The 22,285-nt window shown below is 38.7% G+C and overlaps 1 protein-coding gene across 3 annotated transcripts in view; it reads left to right on the top strand.

The window, feature by feature from the left end:
* The window catches only part of lrrc40 (leucine rich repeat containing 40), a 71,452-nt gene that overhangs the window by 7,985 nt on the left and 41,182 nt on the right, over window positions 1–22,285 (top strand). For all 3 annotated transcript variants that reach the window (XM_036131668.1, XM_036131669.1, XM_036131667.1), the window contains exons 2-4: window positions 9,215–9,396; window positions 13,569–13,642; window positions 13,937–14,066. In XM_036131668.1, the coding sequence (XP_035987561.1) occupies window positions 9,215–9,396; window positions 13,569–13,642; window positions 13,937–14,066 (386 nt within the window). The remainder of the gene's footprint in view (window positions 1–9,214; window positions 9,397–13,568; window positions 13,643–13,936; window positions 14,067–22,285) is intronic.

Here is a 22,285-nt window from a genome sequence, read left to right as displayed (position 1 = left end):
AAAGAAGACACCAATTTCAACAGTTTTATGGCTGGTTTAATTAAAGTTCCCTTCAATATGTGTGTGTGTGTGTGTGTGTGGGGGGGGGGGCGTCGACACGCGGAGTTTACAAGAGTCTTCATTTTGCACTGTATGACGTTTTAGGTGGAACAAATTTGTGCTACTGCTACCTTTTGTGGCAATGGTGTTACGCCATGTTTTGCAAATTACCGCTTTTTGTTCGACATCCTTCCACTGCCTGAAACGCCCGCTGTCGCCATAGTTTTCGCTGTCTCGTCAACGTTAAGTAAACGCACGGGTTCGTTGTTGTGTGCGTGTGCCAGAGCGCTTTCTGATTTGGAGGAGGAGCGAGTGATGCGTTCACAGCATGTGGGAAAAACTAAACTCACAGTGAACTAGAAAAATTTGCATTTCCTGCGAAAAGGCACTGTGAATGCAGATGGCTGAATGATTGAGCAAAAGATGCAGAAGATCTTTGAAGAAGAGAAAAAATAGCTGAAAAGCATTGAAGAAGTTGAAAAAGTTGAAGAATTTGAAAAAGTTGAAGAATTTGAACATGAAAGAACAATAGCTGAATGATTAGTAGAAGAAAAAACTGAGGGAATGGCACCAAGCATTTCCTAACTCATTCTAAACACTGAATCGTTTAACAAAGCAGAAGTAGAATTTCAAACTTGATTATACAGTAGCCATATGTGGGCCTGCATTTCTAGGAGTATAAGGGGTTTTGCCCCCCCCCCCCTCCCCTCATTGAAAAGCATTGGATGTTTGACACCTCATAGCTTGGAGATGCTTTATGCGACATAGGCCAAATTTCTTGTGGAGCTTTCTCTCTAAAGGAAGTACAGACTCTGTGAAGCAGAAGTTTGTAATTCCGGTTAGCAACATGCTAACAGTTAGCCGCTAACATTGTTGTGTTCAGTATCTCCGGGTGATTGTACTCTGTCAGTTTGGTCCAAATCCTGTACTGGGAAGTGCCTCCAAAAGGGGTGCCAATACTTAATGTTACCAAACGTGACCAAAGTTCATGTGTCAGATTGGCCTCCTTTAGCAACTCAGCCTCACCACATCTGGGCCCAGAACTCAACATTTGACCAAAATGGTGTGAAGCGCCATTTCCCACAGGTGGGTGGTGCTGTATTGGCCAATTGGGTTGTGTCTGGGCATCATGCCAGGTCCTGTTGGAAGCAAAGGCCCAATAGGAAAGCATGTGAAATCCAAAATGGGTCAGAAAAGTGACACATGGCTGATAATCACATGAAAGTTTTAAAATGTTAAGAGGAAGTGACTGTGCGAATTTCAGATTCCTACATTAATCACAGCCACTGCAGTGGGTGTCGAAAGTTGCCATTTTATCCCAATGGAGCCTGTCCCTCTGGTCAGCAGAGTTCCGTCATCATGGAAACTCACTCACACCTGCACCTGACCATTCTACCAAAGTGCAGAGACTTTGCTCAGACTCTGCCTCATTGGAATATAATGGAATACTTTGCCTCAAACAACGCTCCATATCTCCTGATTCGTAAATGGTAGAGACGTAATTTTTTTCTGCGTTTATTTCTTAACGGATAGGAGAACAAGTCAAACTATCAATTTTTCCTGGAAATATTTTAATAAAGGCGTAAAAAATTATGATCTAAAGGGGATTTTTAAGGAATTTCAAAAATCCTCTAAAAACGGTCCCGAACAAATTGCTGTAGCTGAAAAAGTATAAGAGATATCAAAATAATTCTATCACTGTGAGTATCAGCAGGCTTTTGAGGACTATGTTGCTCATTTTTATGTTTGTACAAAAATCAGTGTAGGCACAGCGACGATGTAAAATAGTGGAGCATGTGGAAAAATGCTAGCCTCGTGAGACCATCCTGATCTCGCGAGCTTTCAAGGTTTCACTCGCAGATCAGTCTGGCTACTCTCTGTTAAAGAAAATTTGGAGCCGTTCACCAAACGAACGTCCAATCAGCGTTGGCTTTGAGGCGGGTTGAGGTGTGACGCAACGGGAAGCGCGACAGTTCAGTCTAAAGAACATGGCGGCTTCAGCCGATGAAACTAGCGTTAGCGTGGCTATCGAGCAAGTTTTATCGGAATTACAGAGTATTTCTTTGCTGAGCTAACGAGCCTTTACCTGCAGCAGCAAGAGTAGCTTGGCTTGTGGTTGTGTTTTCGTCGTCGCTCGTAACAGAGCGACAACGAATCTGATTGGTTCATTTGGCCCGTCTATCACCAACATAGGCCAATCAGCTAACCAGTATTTTCGCCTCTTCCCAAAATTACTTCAACGGAAGGTTTCCAGATGGATATGCGGAGCAAATCTATCTGGCGGAGTCAGGTAAGAAAAATGCAGCTCTAAAGCATTTTCAGGATTTTGCACATTCGCTACTCCCGAACAAATTGTTCCTGCGTCAAAACCGTAACAGTTATCCAAAAAATTCATTTTTTGTGAGTGCCAGAAGGGTTGGGACATTCATGTGTGAAAATCTCATGCCTGTACATCAAACGGTTTAGGAGTAGAGACGATGCGAAAACGTGTGATGTTTTGGATTTTCAGACGTAATTTTTCAAAACCGCTCCATAGGAAATGAATGGGGGAGGTTTCGGGTTTGTGTCGCTCTGAGGTGATTTGCGAAAAATCTATAAATGCTACACCAATGAGGGTTACATTTCCTGAATCCAGACAAAAATTCCTACGTTTTGATGTATAATTTATGTGGATAGGTTGAAAATTGAGCGAGTGAGAAGAAGTTGTTCGGAGAAGAAGATTTTGTTGAATTTCTAGAGTGTGCACTCTATAACTGCCTCCTTGACGACCATAGCAACGCATGTTATTTGCTGAATTTCTTGAAAAGACAAAATTATTTTAAGGAGGTACTATATGAAAATGGTAAAAGATATGAAAAAGCTGAAATATACCATAATAGCTGAAAGATATCACTACATTCTAAAAGTTGAATGACGTTTCTAGCTGAAAGTAGGCTGAAGCAGTAAGCTGTCAAAAAGCAGCTGAAATTAGCAGAATTTTAGTGAATTACATTCATTTCCTATGGAAGAAGAAAAGCTGAAAATTTGCAGAAAAAGCTGAATATTTTAAAAAGTTGAAGAGTTAAAAGTACAAAAAGACATAGCCATCAATTCCAGAAGAAGCTGAATAGTTTAAAAGTTGAATGGTTGAAATCGGAGAAAAACTGTAGGTGGAGAAGCAAATCAAACTTTAAACAGTAAAAACGCGAAAGAGGATCTCAGTAACTGTGAATGCAGTAGGCATTCACAGTAATAAAGAGAAACAAGATCTCAAGAACTGTGAATGCCTACTGCATTCACAGTAATAAAGAATAAAGAGAAGGATCTCAAGAACTGTGAATTCCTACTGCATTCACAGTAATAAAGAATAAAGAGAAACAGGATCTCAAGAACTATGAATGCCTACTGCATTCACAGTAATTAAATACAGCGGCTCAATCTTGCCATGAAAATTTACATGCGATGGTCGCGATGAAGTCAATTTAACTATCGCGCGGAGGAAAACTTGAGATACATCGAGTATACTCGATATATCGCCCACTTCTACTTGAAAATGCCGCCTCCGCTTTGTTTACCTCACGTGATGCAGCCTGTCTGCATTGATACGTTGGCGCATTACCCGCGGTACACAATGAATCGATCACTTTTAATTGTCGATTTCTAGCAATTTTATTGATTTTGTTGTTGCGTGTGTGTGTGTGTGTGTGTGTATGTATGTATGTATGTGTGTGTGTGTGTATGTATGTATGTGTGTATGTATATATATATATATATATATATATATATATATATATATATATATATATATATATATATATATATATATATATATATATATATTAGACCTCTCAGCTTTTATCAAAAGTTAATAGCAGGGTTTCCCGCAGCGCTCTCTTGGCGAGGCGGCCAAACTGACACTACCGCCTCGCCAAAATTCGGAAAAAAAAAAAAAAAAACTCTATATGCTTGCATGTTTATTTGACGTTAACACACGGTTTTTTGTTGTTGCTTTCGCGCGTGCATATAGTGAATGGAAACACATGCATACGCCCCCCCACGCTCCGTGCAAAAGTTGTCGTCTACCCCCCACCCCCCCCCCCCCCCCAAGTCGGTCAGCACAAAAGTTGTAGTCTTGTCCCCCTTCCAACAACCACGACCCCCCCCCACCCCCGCTCTGCTCGGCCAGTCGGTCCGCGCAAAACTTGTCGTCTCGAACCCCCCATAAAACCATAAAACCAATGTAAATAGTGTTCCTCTGTTTTATTTGTCTTTATCCTAATTCTAGAAGTAGAAATAGTCAAATAAATAGCACTATTATTTTGTGGAACCCTAATCATGCTATTATAACTAAGCAAAACTTTAAACAAAAAATAGCAGTTGTTTAGGCGGTAGCTAGTATTGTTATACTGTATATCATGTAAAAGAAGTTACACCTGCTATTTAGGCCTGAACTGCCTCAAATAATCGTCAATAAATGAAAGCAATAATAGCAACGAAATATTGGTAAAAGGGAAACCCTCACCTTTTCTTTTACAGATGGCTGTGGCTAAGAATCTGAATTTTTTATAACCTACAGTCTTTGCTATTCCATCTTTCCAGTAGTCTTCAGAACTCCTGCCTGGCACAGAATATTTAGTTTCATAAAAGAGATTAGGTTTTTGTTAGTGTTGCACCGATACCGGTATCGGCGAGTACCAACAGATAGGTCACAGATACCATTTTGATGTTTGTATGTCACTTGAACGCAACCTTCTCTCTCCCGACACTCACTAGTTCTACTGGATTCACTTTGTATTAGTCTTTTTTCCTGCTTTAATAAGGTAGCAGCTTGACAAAGCCATGATAGCAACTATTTTACATCCAAGTAGTATGCTGTTCTTCATATATATATATACACACACACACGCATACATTTCAAAGTAATGGTATCGCTATCGGCCGATACTGCAAAGCCAGGTATCGGGTATCGTATCGGGGCCAAAAAATGGCATCGGCGCAACACTAGTTTTTGTTGATAAAATGTATTATACTTCAGAATTAAATGCTATTTTGAAATGCTCACGTTAGTTACTCACATATCTCCAGTTCAACAAATCAAAACTCTCTCTCCTGCTTCTGTTCAGAACTGCACTCAGCAGCTTTCACCTAATTTAGTGCAGATAATATTTGGTTTCTTAACTGGGACTACTTTCATAGTATTAATTGTGCTAACGGCAGTATCCCAGTATGAATCAAAACTTAAATCTCGCACTCCAAGCATGCACAAACATGCACGCACACACACACAATAGTAAACAGCAAATCAGGAAGAGGGAAGGCAGAATTTAAGGCAGCAAAACCAATGAGAGTGCAGTTAAAGGGGGGTGTCTACTTTGTCAATCAAAGGCCAGACGCCTTAGTGATAGGGTGCGTGATCGCCAGGCCCCGCCCTCGCTGGCGCACAGCAGCGTTGAAATGACGCTGTGGGAACGCCGAGCTCTTCAAACGGAGGTGTTCCGGGCGAACCTGTGCATGTACGCACGTCTGGCAGAACCGAACCGACACGTAGGAATACTCTGAATCAGTAATTTTTTAGGGGTGCTGAGCTAAGATTTAGCGGTGCTTGAGCAGCCCTAAAAATGGCTTAAATACGCCACTGATACTGAATAAAGTAGTTTTTAAATTATTGACCGGATTATTACACTGCTACACAGTAATCCATGGGTTTGTTTATCAGTGTAGATCTATAACCTCATTGGTGAATCAGGCTGAGTTTCATCAAGCCTATATGGTCCGACATTTTCCCCTCAGCTGCAACACTTAAAGCACACAGGGGTTCACGCTCTTTATGCATGATCCAGCTGCTGTTGTTTCCTCTCTTTTCAGCGCCACGCACTTCTAGCCTGTTACACTTTATAATCTTTGTCGTCATCATTTACTGCTACATGTTCCTCATCTCAGTCTCCGCGCTGACCAGACAAATCTCCCCTATGGCGCAGGGCGCTCTGATGCGTAATTACGCAAGCCGAAGGCTGAGTTTGAATTTGTTGTCTGAGTGCGTTTTTTTGTGGTCAGACCGGATGGAATGACTTTCTGCTTCGCTTTTAGCCCACTATTATAGCACTTTTTATGCATTGCAATTTCAGAATTGATGAGCTTTTAGTCTTTTCAAACAATGCGTGTCACTGGTTCTTTAGTGACGTTTTTTTTTTTTTTTTTTTTTGGTAGGGTCTGGTATCAGCATAATTTATACGTAATGATACCGGTTTGAGGCTTTGAGGTAGGCGGATTTTACCCCCATTGGTGCACTGCACGCAGAAATAAACAGTGATGTTACAAGTTCCTTAAAATGACCCTTAGAAGTGCGCACCTAAATTACATGTAATGTAATTAAGACTAAAATTATTTATAACTCTGATCGCTCTCCCTGGTGCTCTGTTAACATGAACCGCAGCAGGAATTACTGATTGCCACAAGTCGTGAAAGAAACTGCAACAGCTCCATAGAAGGCGGGGTTTGAACTGAGCTCTGGATGGACAGTGCTGTGAACGGATCATCTGAGCCCATACGAGCTTTGTTATTTATATGTGTGAGAAATGCCATGTGTTGCGTGTGAAGTCAGTGAAATGCTTTAGGCCCAGAAATATTTGGTCAGTGACACAATCTTCATGATTAGGGCTCTGCATGCCACCACAATGGACTTTAAATGAAACAACTACAATGTAATTGAAGTGCAGACTTTAAGGGTTAATTCCAAGGGTTGAACAGAAATGTGATTAAACATGTAGGAATTGTAGTTATTTTTATACACACACTCCTCATTTCAGAGGCTCAAAAGTAATTGGACAAATAAACATAACCCTAAGTAATGGGGCTGGACGATAATTCCATAACTATATCATCCATATATGTCTATATCGATATCGATCGATAGACGTATAACTCATGGATGATAGGGGGGGAAAAAGGGTCAGTAAAAAGTTCAATAGAAAAACACTTTTCCTTCCTTTTGCATTCTAGCCTATCATGTAGATTAATATTACAGTCATTACATCCTCCCAACTAATCACAAATGCAGACCCAGGAACGTTCCATCACAAAACTCCACCCCCTTCAAAGAGTTCAGAGAGAAAGCATTTTTTTCTTTTTTAAAAAGTTGCAGTTTTGGTTAAAAAGTTGTTTGAATAAAGAGTTGAGTTTGAATTTCGTGTTTCTTTGTGTTTTGTATCTAAAAAAGGGTCATTAAGCAACAGCATAAAATGGTCAGGGCTGCACTTAAAATATATTTTGTTAATTATCAATATCGATCAATATGATTTGTATTTTATCAGTATGCTTCTTTCTATATTGTCCAGGCCTACTAAGTAAAATGTTACTTTTCATGCAGTCCAGCTCCACTGAAAAGTACATAGAGGCTTTGATCTGGGCAGATATTTAACCCAAAATAAATTCTGATATTGAATCTAAAAATTAATTCTAAGTGCATCATGTCAGAAATCCAGTGGTTTGTTTGGAGGCAGCCTTTCTAAGATGTTCTGCCAGTGTGACATCATATCGTGCTATGAGCTCAAGGATTCCCAGAAAATTTCCATTTTTAGGATTTCCTAACTGAGAATTCTTCCCCCTTTGTGGCAAGTTTCTCTCTGCAAGGAAGAGTATCAATAACTCGAGTCAACACACTTCTCCAGTGTGCTTTTTCCGCAGCTATGGTTCTCTGCAGTTCACTATCAATAGTCCTACCTAGGTGTAAGCGAGATGCCATTTTTTTTCCACATCAGTTCAGCGTTTATGTGAGAACTACTGGTTTCATAGTGCTTCAGTGTTTTTGAAAGACATCAGCAGTTATTATACCCCGCCACAAGGCATGTGTCAAGAACTTTAGCTTCACCAAAAAGCTTACATGCAAAACAATAGACTTTGTTAGTATTTTTGGAATACAGTAACCAATCTCGTTCAATTTTCTCAAACAGTATGCTTTGGAAAAACACCTCTTACTCTTCTTTGATCTTGGATATGGGCCATCAAAAACTTTCTGTGGGCCATTTTCAACCATGTACTGCCTAAATGTGTCCCCCGTTTTGTGTGGTAAAGTCCATTCAGATAGATCTTCTGAATAAAGCCTTTTCTCAGCACTCCCCTCTGCAGCTCTCTGCTCCTCTCCCTCTTCTTCATCATCTGCTGCTCTCTGCTCCTCTCCCTCCTCTTCATCATCTGGTCCTCTCTGCTTCTCTCTCTCATCTGCACCTTTCTGTTCCACATTCTCCTTTGTGGGGATTGAGTCACCATGTCTGCCTGCACTAATTTTCCCAAAATCAGAAATTCAAACCATCATGGTATATAGGTTTTTGTTTCCTCCCTAATGTAATTATTCCTTCCTGATGTCATCACTCGTCTCTTCTATCACTGATCTCATGTCTGTCTCCTTCACCCCTTCTCTGTGGCATTCTCCACTAAGTCATGGTCAAAAAAGCATTATATATTAGTTGTAAAAATTACAGATCTTAATACAGTTTTTAAACATAATATTTAAACTTTATTGCTTGGGATTAAGTAGCTGTTCCCTCACTTCCACCTAATATTAGACCAACCTGTCATCTTCTCTTCTTTCTCTCCATCCTCACAGCTGAATACTAAGTGAAACTTTAAAGACCAGTTTCTACAGACATACAATTACAAACTGATGCAGGTGATAAAATGGTCTCGATACAGGTAAAAACCTTAAAACAAACCAACAAATGAGAAATAAATTACAAAATCATGTAAAGAATGTCTGTCAATTAATATTTACACAAGAAAAACAACAAACTAATATCCAACCTTAAACAAATGAATGTAAATTAAATTTTCTCTATTTGTATCCCATAAATAATAAACACCACCATGCGAACTCTACAGTGCATCATCAAAATGTTTAAATACCTTTAAAATTCATATCATAAATAAGTACACAACCTTACATTTATTTAAATTTTTATAATCTACTTTGTGACTGTTATACCAATAAACAGTCTCAAAGCTGGGGGGGTCCTTCCAATGCTGCTGTTGAGAAACAGCGTGTGTAGAGAGCAATTGTATGTGGATAGCAAGTGTTTATACAGTGACTGCAATTAGGATTTTTAATTGTGATCATTAATGTTCCCAATTAAGAACCATTACTGCACAACACATGTATCACTGTGGTGTGGTCTTTGCAAGTGAAATATGTTTGTATCTTCAGTCCCTCAGAATGTATATCGGCTTAACATTGATGAACCAGCAGAAGCCCAGGAGAATGTGTCTTTTAGAGGATCAGATCGCTGGTGGGAACAGACAGACCTCACCAAACTTCTGCTGTCTTCTAATCAACTAAAACTGCTATCCGATGACATCAAACTCTTACCTGCACTTACTATACTGGATGTAAGTATGATCCATTGTAGTACATGCCAAAGATTCTTTTATAGAAATTGGGAGAGTTCTAATTAATGCATGTTTTCAACAATGTTATGTTATCCTTATTGTGCAGTCAATTGTAATAATAATTGTCATTATCAGTGAGAATGCTATATATATATATATATATATATATATATATATATATATATATATATATATATATATATATATATATATATATATATATATATATATATATATATATATTAGGGCTGTCAAAATAACGCGTTAATTTCGATTAATTAATAAAAAAAAAACGCAGATTAATCGGTGAGGCGCGCCTCCCCTGGGGGGCGCCAAAGAGTCACAGGGGACGCGTGAGAAGACAGAGAAGAAGACAGCGCTGCCGCTCAACTCTGTGAAACAGTGTAACGATATTCGTGCCTTCTGTTTGAGCGCGCAGGAACCAATCCATGCGCGCAGTGAAACAACTCTCAACGCTCAGAACCGGTCTGGCACGGTCTGAAAAACTCTTCTCAACCCACTGTCCTCGCGGTGAGCTCCATCTCTGCTCGCGCGTACCTGCTCATTCCACGCTCAACACCAGCTGTGCGCTCTCTCGGCTGTTAAAGCCAATCACAGGCCGTTTTTTTTTTTCATCCAAACAGAGTATGGCTTGCAAATACTGCATTCAGATGAATTAAATCAAAATGCTGCAGCCTTTGGCAGAAATTACTAAACATCACCGTGGGATTGAAGAAAAACAAATAAAGTGTAATATTTTAGCCTAAAATATTTAGGCTAAAGTATTTAGACAAAAATATTAGTTATTAAGTGAGGTGTGAAAAGGAGACAAAATGTTTTTGTCTCTTTTCTTTCCAGCTTCTGGGAGGTGATGGAAAAGTTTATTCTGATCATAATCATCATGATTGTCATCATTATTTAAAGAGCACTTTAACACGAGGTAAAACAAAGTGCCAAACATCAGAAATACATCAGATAAGAGATAACAACAAATAAAATAGCAATAGGTCTAAATTGTGTATAATTAGCCTAAAAAGTAGATTGGATTATGGAATATGTTGACGTTTGTTAAATTCAGGTTATCTTTTTTATCATTATTTCAGTTAATGTCTCCTGTTGACGTGAGTTCAGTTTGACATTGGCATCTGTTTAGTTCAGTTTGTCTGCTGTTGAAAACAATTGTTTATGAATTTGCTCTAATGACAGCTCAATTTTAAAACTAAGCCCTCTGTCCGTGATGTTTCAGTAAAAGTAGCCTGTAAGATGGAAATATTTGGATGGATATCTTATGAATAGGCCCGGACTGGAAGGCAGAAGGCGAGCACAGTGGCAGACGCAAACAGAGCAAACAACGAGTTTGACGTATTTTTCTTCTTTAGATAATGTATCACAAGATCGTTTTAAGAGTAAGTTGATGGTATCAGATTGCCAGATACCATCCAGATACCGTCCAGATAGCGAGTCTGTGAATGCTGGCCAAACGATTTAGTCCGGCCCGGTGGCCAAATGCATTATCAGTATTCAACGGATAATGCATTAGATACAGCCGATACTTTAATGTATCTAATGCTGATTATTCATTGAATCATTTGAATTTAAATATTTAAAATACTTTCACAGCAAAAATTATATGCGATTAATTTAGATTAATTAATTACAGAGTATGTAATTAATTAGATAACTTTTTTAATCGATTGACAGCCCTTATTTATATATATATATATATATATATATATATATATATATATATATTAAATTATTATTTTTATTTTTTTTGGGCTGTTCCTATTGAAATCAATGCAAATTCTTCACATTCTTCAAATTCTTCCAATACTTTCAATTCTTCTGATTGTTCTAATTCTTCAAATTTTTCAAAAAAAATTTTTTCAAAATTTTCAATTTTTTTTTCAAATTCTACAAATTTTTTCAAATTCTTCAATTTAATCAAATTCTTTAAATTTTTTAAAATTCTTTAAAAATTTTAAAATTCTTCAAATCTGATTTCAGTGTTTTTCAGCTACTTTTTCTCTTCTGCAGGGATCTTCTGCAACTTCTGCTCAAATCATTCTGCAGATTAGCATTCTCACTCGCTGTTACGCAGGAACAGCTTTTTCTAGTTGTATTACTGATTCTTAAGGTTTATAAACCCTAAAAACTGACCAAACTGATTTGGACTGTTATTTCCACTGTTTGAAATATTTTTTCAAACAGTTTTTTTTGCCGTATTTTTTGAAATATGTCACTTTTTTTTTTTTTCATAGTTTGGCCAATCTTGTGACTTATAGTCAGGAGCAATTTATCTATCAATTTTAACCCTTCATGGTCTAAGGCCTTTTTTGGGCAAATTTCTGTTCTTTATCTATTTTTATTGTGGTGTTATAACACCATCTTAAACGTTTCAGTCAAGTGGTATACATCCTTCTTTCATTGATGAGCTGAATTTTCATAATATAAAAACTCTGGAGTGCTCATAAGAATGTAATAAAAGATATAGAACCAGAAATGCAAAGTAAAATTTTAGGCGGAATTTATCTTTACAAATTGTTAATGATAACACACATCAAACACCAATGAACAAGCTGAAAAACAGCTGTAATATAATCTACATGGTCTACTTGAACAATGTGCATTTTTTTCATTTGTAGCATATCTACAAATATGTTTATTCCCCAAACGAAAAAAAGGCATTCATTTTTATTTTAAGTCTCTACTTAATGCTGATGGTAGTCAAAAAACTGTTCTTATCAGCCATTAGACACGGGGACATTAAAAAAAAGTATTTTCCAGGGTGTGGAATGCTGCTTCTTGTGCTTGGTCAAACAGAGCACACACTACTCTGATAGGATACACACTTGCTGGGATCATCCCGTGGAGTACAGGGCACTGGCAAATGTTTCCCTGATGCTTTGGGCATCACCTGGCAGATCATTATTACAAATGAGGAGGAAAAAAGTTATCTTGTGCAACTTGCAGTACTTATAGCAACTTCACATAAAATGTATACAATATTGTACACAGCCCAGTCAAATAAACTGAAGTAAAACTAATTTACTTACAACATTATAGCCACCATCCCCCAGGCCAAAGGTGTGAAAATGGAAGCCACAAAGAAACTCTGTGAAACCTAAAAAAAAAAAGTTTATCCAAAGAAAAACCACTACTACATATTGAAGTTTTATGGAATCTAATCACATAACATTGTATTTATCTGCACAATGATTGGATGAATTGTCAGAGAGAAACCAAACTTTCTCTAATGGATAACAACAAAACAGAAGAGCATCATGCATCATTGTTTTATCCAGATTTACTATGAATTTATATATTTTACTTCATTATTTATTGTATTTAACTATTAGGTTACTTTTCAACTGGATCCAGATGCTCAGGGTAATCCTCATCTCTTTAGTAGCGGCGCGTCTTCTTCTGCTTACGGATGCTTCTTTATTAGTTGACCCCAGGAGCGATGATGCAATTTCCGGTTTAGTGAATACCTCTGTGAAGTTAAATAAATCTATCCAGTAAATGTATCACAATCTGTGCAATTATGCACAATAAACCTTTATAAAGAACCATTGTGTTGCTTATTTGATCTCATTTATAGCCTCTGTTCACTTGAAAATGCACACGCATGTCCATGTGACCAGGGTGCTCTTCCTAATTTTTAACAAACTGGCCATAGAACAGTGGACTAGATATTTTTTGTTTGTTAAAGGTTGAAACCAATAATTAAATTAAATACAAACCTTACGCTAATTTGTCACACACTTTTTATCATGCGATCATATGGGGGAATAGTAGCCTAGTGTCAGAGGAGTGCGCTTGCTTTCTGATAAGGCTGCAAGAACCCAGTTCGATCCACGCAGACTGCCACCACAGCCCCTGACCAAGACCCATGGTCCTAGATTGCTACTCGGACGCCACTCAGTGTGGCAGCCCACTGCTCCCTAAGGGATGGGTTTACCACAGTGAAATTCTTCCTGTGGGACTATAAAGAGAAATTTATATCAAAAGCTGTATACTGTAAAATCCGCAAGAAGAGATTCCATCACTCACTGAGTAGAAGTGTAAAATCTAATGTAAATGATATCTTATTTCATTGGGATAAATCTGTTTTATGAAAGTGCTAAACCAATCCAGCCAATCTCTTATTTACCAAACGGTTCTTGCAGCTCCATGACAACCAGCTGACCACTTTGCCAAGTGCACTTGAAGAGCTACAGGAGCTTCAGCAACTGCGACTAAGGTACGAACAGTTTTTCAGCTTCATGATGAGATTTCTGTGTAGACATCAACCAATCAATCTTTGCATTCACTTCATTTTAAGAAGTGGCACATTATGTGGATAGATAGTCCTTCAACACAGACTTGAACACTGGTGTAAGAATGCATCCAACTTGTCTGAAACCACCACTTAAGGTGTTAACATTGTGAATGTGCTGTTTTCGAGGTTTGCAGATTTATTTCTGTATACTTACCCCAGTAGGAGGGATGGAAGATGGTATTTCAAATTAAAATGTCCTGTGTGTATTTTTCACAGTCATAATAAGTTGTCATCACTGCCAGCAGAGGTGTGTGCTCTAAAGAACCTTCGTTCCCTCACACTGCAGCAGAATCTTCTGGAAAATCTGCCAGAGGAATTAGGACAGCTGAGAAACCTGACAGAACTGGTAACTGCTCTTGATTGGTGGGAATTCTTATCTTCAGGTTGAGATTTCACTCAATCCTACACAGCCAAAAGTTGTAATAGCATGACTTTGCCCAGTTGGTTTGGTCCCCTTACTTTAGTGCAGTCTAAAAGTGAACCAAACCAATTGAAGGTCTGATTTTTTTTCTAACTGTTCAAACATGAGCTGGAGTTTTTTATTTGATGGGTGAGTTGCAACATAATTTCACAAAAACTCTTGACTCATTGACAAAGTTTCCCCACAAATTCTATAAAGGAAAGTTTTGGTGGTTTCTTTACCAGTGAGTCCTACACTGATTTAGGAGGAACTAAATCTAGCTCTTTCCATACAAGCAATTTGATAAAACATCTAAAAAAACAACACAACAAACAATTTTCTAAGGCGAGAAATGTTCTTGGGTAGGAAACTGGAAGCAGTTATTAACGGGTTCCAAGCCCACCCACACCCCGCCCCTTTGAGCATGCCGGGTCCCCCTGCTCAGCCAAACCAACATGCATCTGCAACGGATCATGAATTTGTTTTGCAGGAAGACAGAAATTTTTCACAGATTCACTTGTGATCCCAAAAGGTTTTCTATACAATGCATTTTACCATAGCAGTTCTCCAATACTGCTTAGAGACTGGTACAACTCAAGGTAGGTCTTCTTTCTTATAGTTATTACTGCAATAATGTGTAAAAGATCCAGACGGTCAGAACCTATTCTTTTTTTCTTGGATTTCATATCAAAAAGCTTGGATGGATTAGATTACACCTCTGATTCTTTTGACAGAGATGCGTCCAACTGACGCACTACCTTCTAAAAACATTTTGGTGCCTTGGTGACAAGTGAAACAGCAGTTGTATCGATCACCTGACTTTCCAAAGCAATACGCGCACTTATACAGGGTTTTTCTCTCTGAGCCAGACACACACGCCGATGCATCAGTGTTGCCGGACCCATTACCAGTCATAACTGCTGTTAGCCTACCTCATTATGGAAACAAGCTCATTTCAGCAGGGTGTGGCCAGCAAGGTGGTTCATGCCCCCTGAGCACCAAAAAGATGGATTACACCACTTGCCACCCCCTCAGCTGGAATGGAAAAATTTTAAATAAGGCATATAGGCATATGAAGCATGGTGTAGTAGCATTGACACTCAGAAATCCAAGCGTAATTGAATTCAGCACCTGCAGTTGCTGCAATGCCAACATGGTATCTGGCCACAATGCAGAAGGAGGGAAACCTCAAGAATTGCTGCTGTTGCTGCCATATCAGAGGCTGAGAATAAAAAATACATAGGAGTGCAGATCTATGAAATAATCAAATATCAAACTACATATATGAATAATGAGTGACTGGTGAGCTGTTCAGGAGGAACTGATTGATAAAGAATTCCATGTGATGTAGTACATAATATTTTTTTCCAAAAGAGAAAATATTTAGGAAACAGCCCAACTTGCTTTTGCTGGAAACCACTGATCAAGGTTAAAATCCAGTTTTAGCCACAGAACTAGTTTTAAGCTGGCAAACATGTTCAGAATCAGAAATACTTTAATAATCCCAGAGGGAAATTGTTGTTTAAGTACATTTGCCATAACATAAGCAAATGAACATCACAAACATTTCAGGGGGAGACGATTTACTGAGGCCTTGCTGCCAAGGACAACCGCCTTACATGGTGCCCACATTGCGCTGCCATTACTCTGTGAAAAGATATAGGCCAAAAAAAAACTTTATCCTATAACAGGATACAGTTTGAGATATCAAAAACCTCTTGCACAACAAGCACAAATACGACGAAACACGTATAGCAGAAGATAAGTAAAAATTTGAGACTAGTCGCGTGTAAGTTCATCAGTTTATATGAGCATCAGTTATGTCTGTCTGTTTGGGTGAAAGTGTTTATATTTCCGTGAACACTCTCCAGAGGTTCACGGAACACATTTCATTAATAAGGCATTTGAACTCCTCCCCTCTTATAATTGGAGGAGACATTAATTGTGTAATTCAGTGGTTTTCAATAGGTGAGGCGCACCTCCCTTGGGGGGCACCAAAGAGTCACAGGGGAGGCGCGAGAAGACAGAGAAGAAGAAAGAAGACAGCGCTGCCGCTCAGCTCTGTATAACTAATGTAGCGATATTTTTGCCTTCTGAGTGCGCAGGAACCAATCAAGCGCGTAGTAAGACAACTCTCAACGCTCAAAACTGGTCTGGTGCGCGCACAACTCTAAAAAACTCCTCTCATCCTTCTTTCCTCGCGCTCAGTTCCATCTCTGCTCGCGCACAACTTTGCTCGCGCGCACCTGCTCATTCCACGTTCAACAAGGCAAGGCAAGGCAAATTTATTTATATAGCACAATTCAGGACAGGGACAATGCAAAGTGCTTTACATGATTAAAATATAGCAAATTAAAACAGAATAAAAGCAAGTAGGAATAAAATGTAGATAGAAATTATAACAAAGAAGTGGTGATTCAGTTAACTAGAACAGTTGAAGGCAATCCTAAACAAATGTTTTTAATCTTGATTTAAAGGAACTCAGGCTTTCCGCACCTTTACAATTTTCTGGAAGTTTGTTCCAGATAAGCGGAGCATAGAAACTAAATGCAGCTTCTCCTTGTTTAGTTCTGGTTCTAGGTATGCAGAGCAGGCTGGAGTCAGAAGACCTTAGTGGTCTGGATGGTTGATACACCGATAACAAGTCTGTGATGTATTTAGGTGCTAAGCCATTTAGGGATTTATAGACTAACAGAAGTATTTTAAAGTCTATTCAATTCAATTCAATTTTATTTATATAGCGCCAAATCATGAAACATGTCATCTCAAGGCACTTTACAAAGTCAAGTTCAATCATATTATACAGATTGGGTCAGATTATACAGATTGGTCAAAAATGTCCTATAGAAGGAAACCAGTTGATTGCATCAAAGTCCCGACAAGCAGCATTCACTCCTGGGGAAGCGTAGAGCCACAGGAAGAGTCATCTGCATTGTACATGGCTTTGCTGCAATCCCTCATACTGAGCAAGCATGAAGCGACAGTGGGAAGAAAAACCACACATTAGCGGGAAGGAAAAACCTCCGGCAGAACCGGGCTCAGTATGAACGGTCATCTGCCTCGACCGACTGGGGTTACAGAAGAAAGAACAGAGACACAACAAGAGAAACAAAAAAGCACAGAAGCACACATTGATCTAGTAATCTGTTCTACATTAGATGGTAGTAGCGGGTGAGCCGTCTTCTCTGGATGATGTCACAGTTAACAGAACGCCAGACCAGGTGTACCTACTATGAAGAGAAAAGAGAGAGAACAGAAAGTTAAAGCAGAAATGACAACACATAATGCATAATTGAAGAACAGTAGAACTCAATAGAGTGAGAAAATTAGATCCTGATATACTCTAGTAGCCTAAGCCTATAGCAGTAAAACTATAAAGGTAGCTGAGAGTAACATGAGCCACTAGTTATAATTTTTGTCAAAAAGAAAAGTTTTAAGCCTAGTCTTAAAAGTAGACAGGGTGTCTGCCTCACGGACTAAAACTGGGAGTTGGTTCCACAGGAGAGGAGCCTGATAGCTAAAGGATCTGCCTCCCATTCTACTTTTAGAGACTCTAGGAACCACCAGCAGACCTGCAGTCTGAGAGCGAAGTGCTCTGTTAGGAACATACGGGGTAATCAGAGCTCTGATATATGATGGAGTTTGATTATTAAGGGCTTTATACGTTAGAAGAAGAATTTTAAATTCTATTCTTGATTTACCAGGAAGCCAATGAAGGGAAGCTAAAATTGGAGAAATATGATCCCTCTTGTTGATTTTCATCAGAACTCTTGCTGCAGCATTTTGGATCAGCTGAAGGCTTTGAACTGCATTTTGTGGACTTCCTGATCGTAAAGAATTACAATAGTCCAGCCTTGAAGTAACAAATGCATGGACTAGTTTTTCAGCATCACTCCTGGACAGAATGTTTCTAATTTTGGCGATATTCCTGAGGTGAAAAAAGGAAACTCTGGAAACCTGTTTAATATGGGATTTAAATGACATGTCTTGGTCAAAAATAACACCAAGATTTTTTACTTTATTACCAGAGGCCAGGTTAATGCCACCCAGATTAAGTGATTGGTTAAGAAGTTTATTTTTTGAGGACTCTGGCCCAAAGATTACAACTTCGGTCTTGTCAGAATTTAGATGCAGGAAATTTAAAGTCATCCAGCTTTTGATGTCATCAAGACATGACTGCAGTCGAAGTAATTGATTGGATTCATCAGGATTTATGGATAAATATAGCTGAGTATCATCAGCATAACAGTGGAAATTAATCCCATGCTGTCTGATAATTTTGCCTACCGGAAGCATATATATAGTAAAGAGAATTGGTCCAAGGACTGAACCCTGTGGTACTCCACAGGTGACCCTAGAGTTTGAGGAAGATTTATTATTAACATGAACAAATTGGAATCTGTCTGACAGATAAGATTTAAACCAGCCTAATGCTTTCCCCTTAATCCCTACAGTATGTTCAAGTCTTTGTAGGAGAATATTGTGATCAACTGTATCAAACGCAGCACTGAGATCTAACAGGACAAGTATAGACACAAGTCCATTATCTGAGGCCATGAGAATATCATTAGTGACCTTCACCAGAGCTGTTTCAGTGCTATGATGAGCTCTGAAGCCTGACTGAAACTCCTCAAGTAGGTCACTACTTTGTAAATGTTCACAAAGTTGATTAGCAACTACTTTCCCAAGAATTTTAGATAAGAAAAGAAGATTAGATATAGGTCTGTAATTTACTAACTCATCTTGATCAAGAGAAGGTTTCTTAAGTAAAGGTTTAATAACAGCTAATTTCAAAACCTGTGGTACATATCCATTTACTAAGGATAGATTAATCATGTCTAAAATAGTGCCACTGATCAAAGGGAATATGTCCTTAAACAACTTGGTTGGGATTGGGTCTAACATACAGGTAGAAGGTTTAGATGAAGCTAAAATTTTAGATAGCTCAGAAAGCTCTACTGCTTCTAAACAGTTCAAACACTGCGCAGATTCTAAAGATTCCTCCAATGCTGCCTCACTTACTGAGGACGAGGTAATCATGTTTGGGAGGATGCCAATTATTTTATTTTTAATGGCATCAATTTTATTTATGAAGAATCCCATAAAATCATTACTACTAAGAGCTAAGGGAATGGATGGATCAACAGAGCTGTGGCTCTGGGTAAGTTTGGCAACTGTACTAAAGAGAAATCTAGGATTATTTTTATTCTCTTCAATTAATGATGAAAAATATGCTGCTCTAACTCTGCGGAGGGTCTTGTTATACAACAATAGTCTGTCCCTCCAGATTAAGTAGGATTCCTCTTGGTGTGTAGAGCGCCATTTTCTCTCCAATTTCCTAACATTGCGCTTCAAGGAACGCAGCTCTGAATTAAACCAAGGAGCCAGCTTCCTGTGAATAATCACCTTCTTTTTCAAGGGAGCTACATTGTCTAATGCAGAACGCAATGACGAAGTCATACCGTTTACAAAGACATCTATTTGTGAATTGGAAGAAACAACATTGCTGCCATCTACAGGGCATTTCTGCAATACTGAGGATATTAAAAAGGGGACAGACTCTTTAAGTTTTGATACAGCATTATCCGATAAAGATCTACTATAATGGAACCCTCTTTTGGGGGTGGAGAACTGGATTAAACTCAAATGTTATTAAAAAATGATCAGACAGGACAGGGTTGTGAGAGAATACTGTTAATTCTTCACAATCAATGCCATATGTCAGAACAAGATACAGGGAGCCAGTGTAATGACTTTAGAACTGGGGTGATGTGCTATACGTTCTTAGTCTTAGTGAGGACGCGGGCAGCAGCGTTCTGGATCAGCTGCAGCTGTCTGATCCACTTTTTAGGCAGACCTGTGAAAACACCGTTGCAGTAATCAATTCGACTAAAAATAAACGCATGGATTAGTTTTTCCAGATCCTTCTGACTGAGTCATTAGTCCTTTAATCCCAGAAATGTTCTTCAGGTGATAGAAAGCCGACCTTGTAACTGTCTTTAGGTGCTTTTGGAGGTTCAGGTCTGAGTCCATCACTACTCCCAGATTTCGGGCCTGATTAGTGGTTTTTAGCTGAAGCGACTGAAGCTGTGTGCTAACTTTTGATCTCTCCTCTATTGGTCCAAATGTTATTACTTCTGTTTTGTTTTTATTCAACTGAAGAAAATTTTTGCATATCCACGTATTGATTTCTTCTAGGCATTTACTCAGTGCTTGAACTGGTTCATAGTCACCTGGTGACATAGTGATGTAGAGCTGTGTGTTGTCTGCATAGTTATGGTAGCTGATGTTGTTATTTTTTATTATCTGGGCTAGAAGGAGCCTGTAGATATTGAAGCGTAGGGGACCCAGGATGGACCCTTGGGAAACCCCACATGTGATTTTTGTCATCTCTGATGTAAAGTTACCTACTGATACAAAAAAGTCCCTGTCCTTTAAGTAGGATTTAAACCAGTTGAGAGCTGTACCAGAGAGGCCGACCCAGTTCTCCAGGCGTTCTAACAGGATGGAGTGATCGACAGTATCAAATGCTGCACTGAGGTCCAATAGAACCAGCACTGTGTTTCTTCCACAGTCTGTATTTATATGGATGTCATTAAAAACCTTGATAAGGGCGGTCTCTGTACTGTGGTGAGCACGGAAGCCTGACTGGAAAACGTCAAATCGGCTGGTCGTTGTTAAGAAGGTGTTTAATTGTTGAAACTCAGCTTTTTCAATAATCTTACTGATAAAGGGGAGGTTTGAGATGGGCCTGTAGTTCTGGAGTAGAAGTTTGTCTAAATTGTTATTTTTCACCAGTGGTTTGATATTTGCTGTTTTTAGGGACTGGGGGAAAACACCTGACAGAAGGGACGTGTTTATTATCTGAGTCAACTCGGACGCTATGACAGGTAAAACTTTCTTAAGGAAAACTGTGGGTAGAACATCAAGGCAGCATGAAGAGGAACTTAGCTGCTGAGTGATCTGCTCTAAGCTTTTGTGGTTTATTTGGCTGAATTGGGATATTTTGTCAGGATAAGTTCCAGCTGAATACGGCTTTGGTTCTGGAGCTGGTGTGGATGTACAAACTGATCCTCTAATTTTTAGGATTTTTTCAGTAAAGAAGTTAGCAAATTCATTGCAGGCCCTGGTGGAGTGGAGTTCAGAAGCCACGGACACAGGAGGATTTGTTAATCTGTCGACTGTGGAAAATAAGACACGAGCATTATTAATGTTGTTCTTGATGATCTCTGAGAAGAAAGATTCCCTTGCATTTTTCAATTTTAAGTTATAACTGTTAAGTCTGTCTTTATAGATGTCGTAGTGAACCTGGAGTCTATTCTTTCTCCACCTGCGTTCAGCTTTCCGGCACTCCCTTTTTTCACTTCTAGCTGCTGGAGCATTTCTCCAAGGAGATTTTTTCTTCCCGGAAACAACTTTCACTTTAACTGGAGCAATGCAGCTGTGCGCTCGCTCGGTTGTTTCTGCGCTGTGACTTCAAAAACTGTCCACTCTACCAGACAATCAGAGTATGGCTTGCAAATATTGCATTCAGATGGATTAAATCAAAATGCTGCAATATTAGTTACTAAGTGAGGTGTGAAAAATATTTGTCTCTTTTCTTTCCAGCTTCTGGGAGGTGATGCAAAAGTTTATTCTGATCATAATCATAATCATTGTTATCATTATTTAAAGAGCACTTTAACACGAGGTAAATCAAAGTGCCAAACATCAGAAATACATCAGATAAGAGATAATAATGAAATGCTTGGTTGTTAAAATAGCAATAGGTTTAAATTGTGTATAATTAGCCTAAAAAGTAAATCGGATTAAGGATGCGTTGACGTCTGTTTAATTCAGGTTTTCTTTTTTATTATTATTTCAGCTGACGTCTCCTGTTGACGTGAGTTCAGTTTGACATTGGCGTCTGTTTAGTTCAGTTTGTCAGTTTATGAATTTGCTCTAATGACAGTTCAACTTTGAAAATAGGCCCTATGTCCGTGATGTAAAAGTAGCATGTAAAATGGAAATATTTGGATGGATGGATTTTATGAATAGGCCTTTTTTTATGGATGTATTTTGGTAAAATAACTACAATAAAAAACATGTATTGGGCTATCAGATGATTCTACTGGACACAGTATTCCAAGAACACAAAAGATTCCAAGAACACAGGATTCCAAGAA

The sequence above is a fragment of the Fundulus heteroclitus genome, unplaced genomic scaffold (assembly GCF_011125445.2).
Source record: "Fundulus heteroclitus isolate FHET01 unplaced genomic scaffold, MU-UCD_Fhet_4.1 scaffold_45, whole genome shotgun sequence".
In the NCBI taxonomy this organism is placed as follows: Eukaryota; Metazoa; Chordata; class Actinopteri; order Cyprinodontiformes; family Fundulidae; genus Fundulus; species Fundulus heteroclitus.
This window is presented reverse-complemented; position numbering and strand designations above follow the sequence as displayed.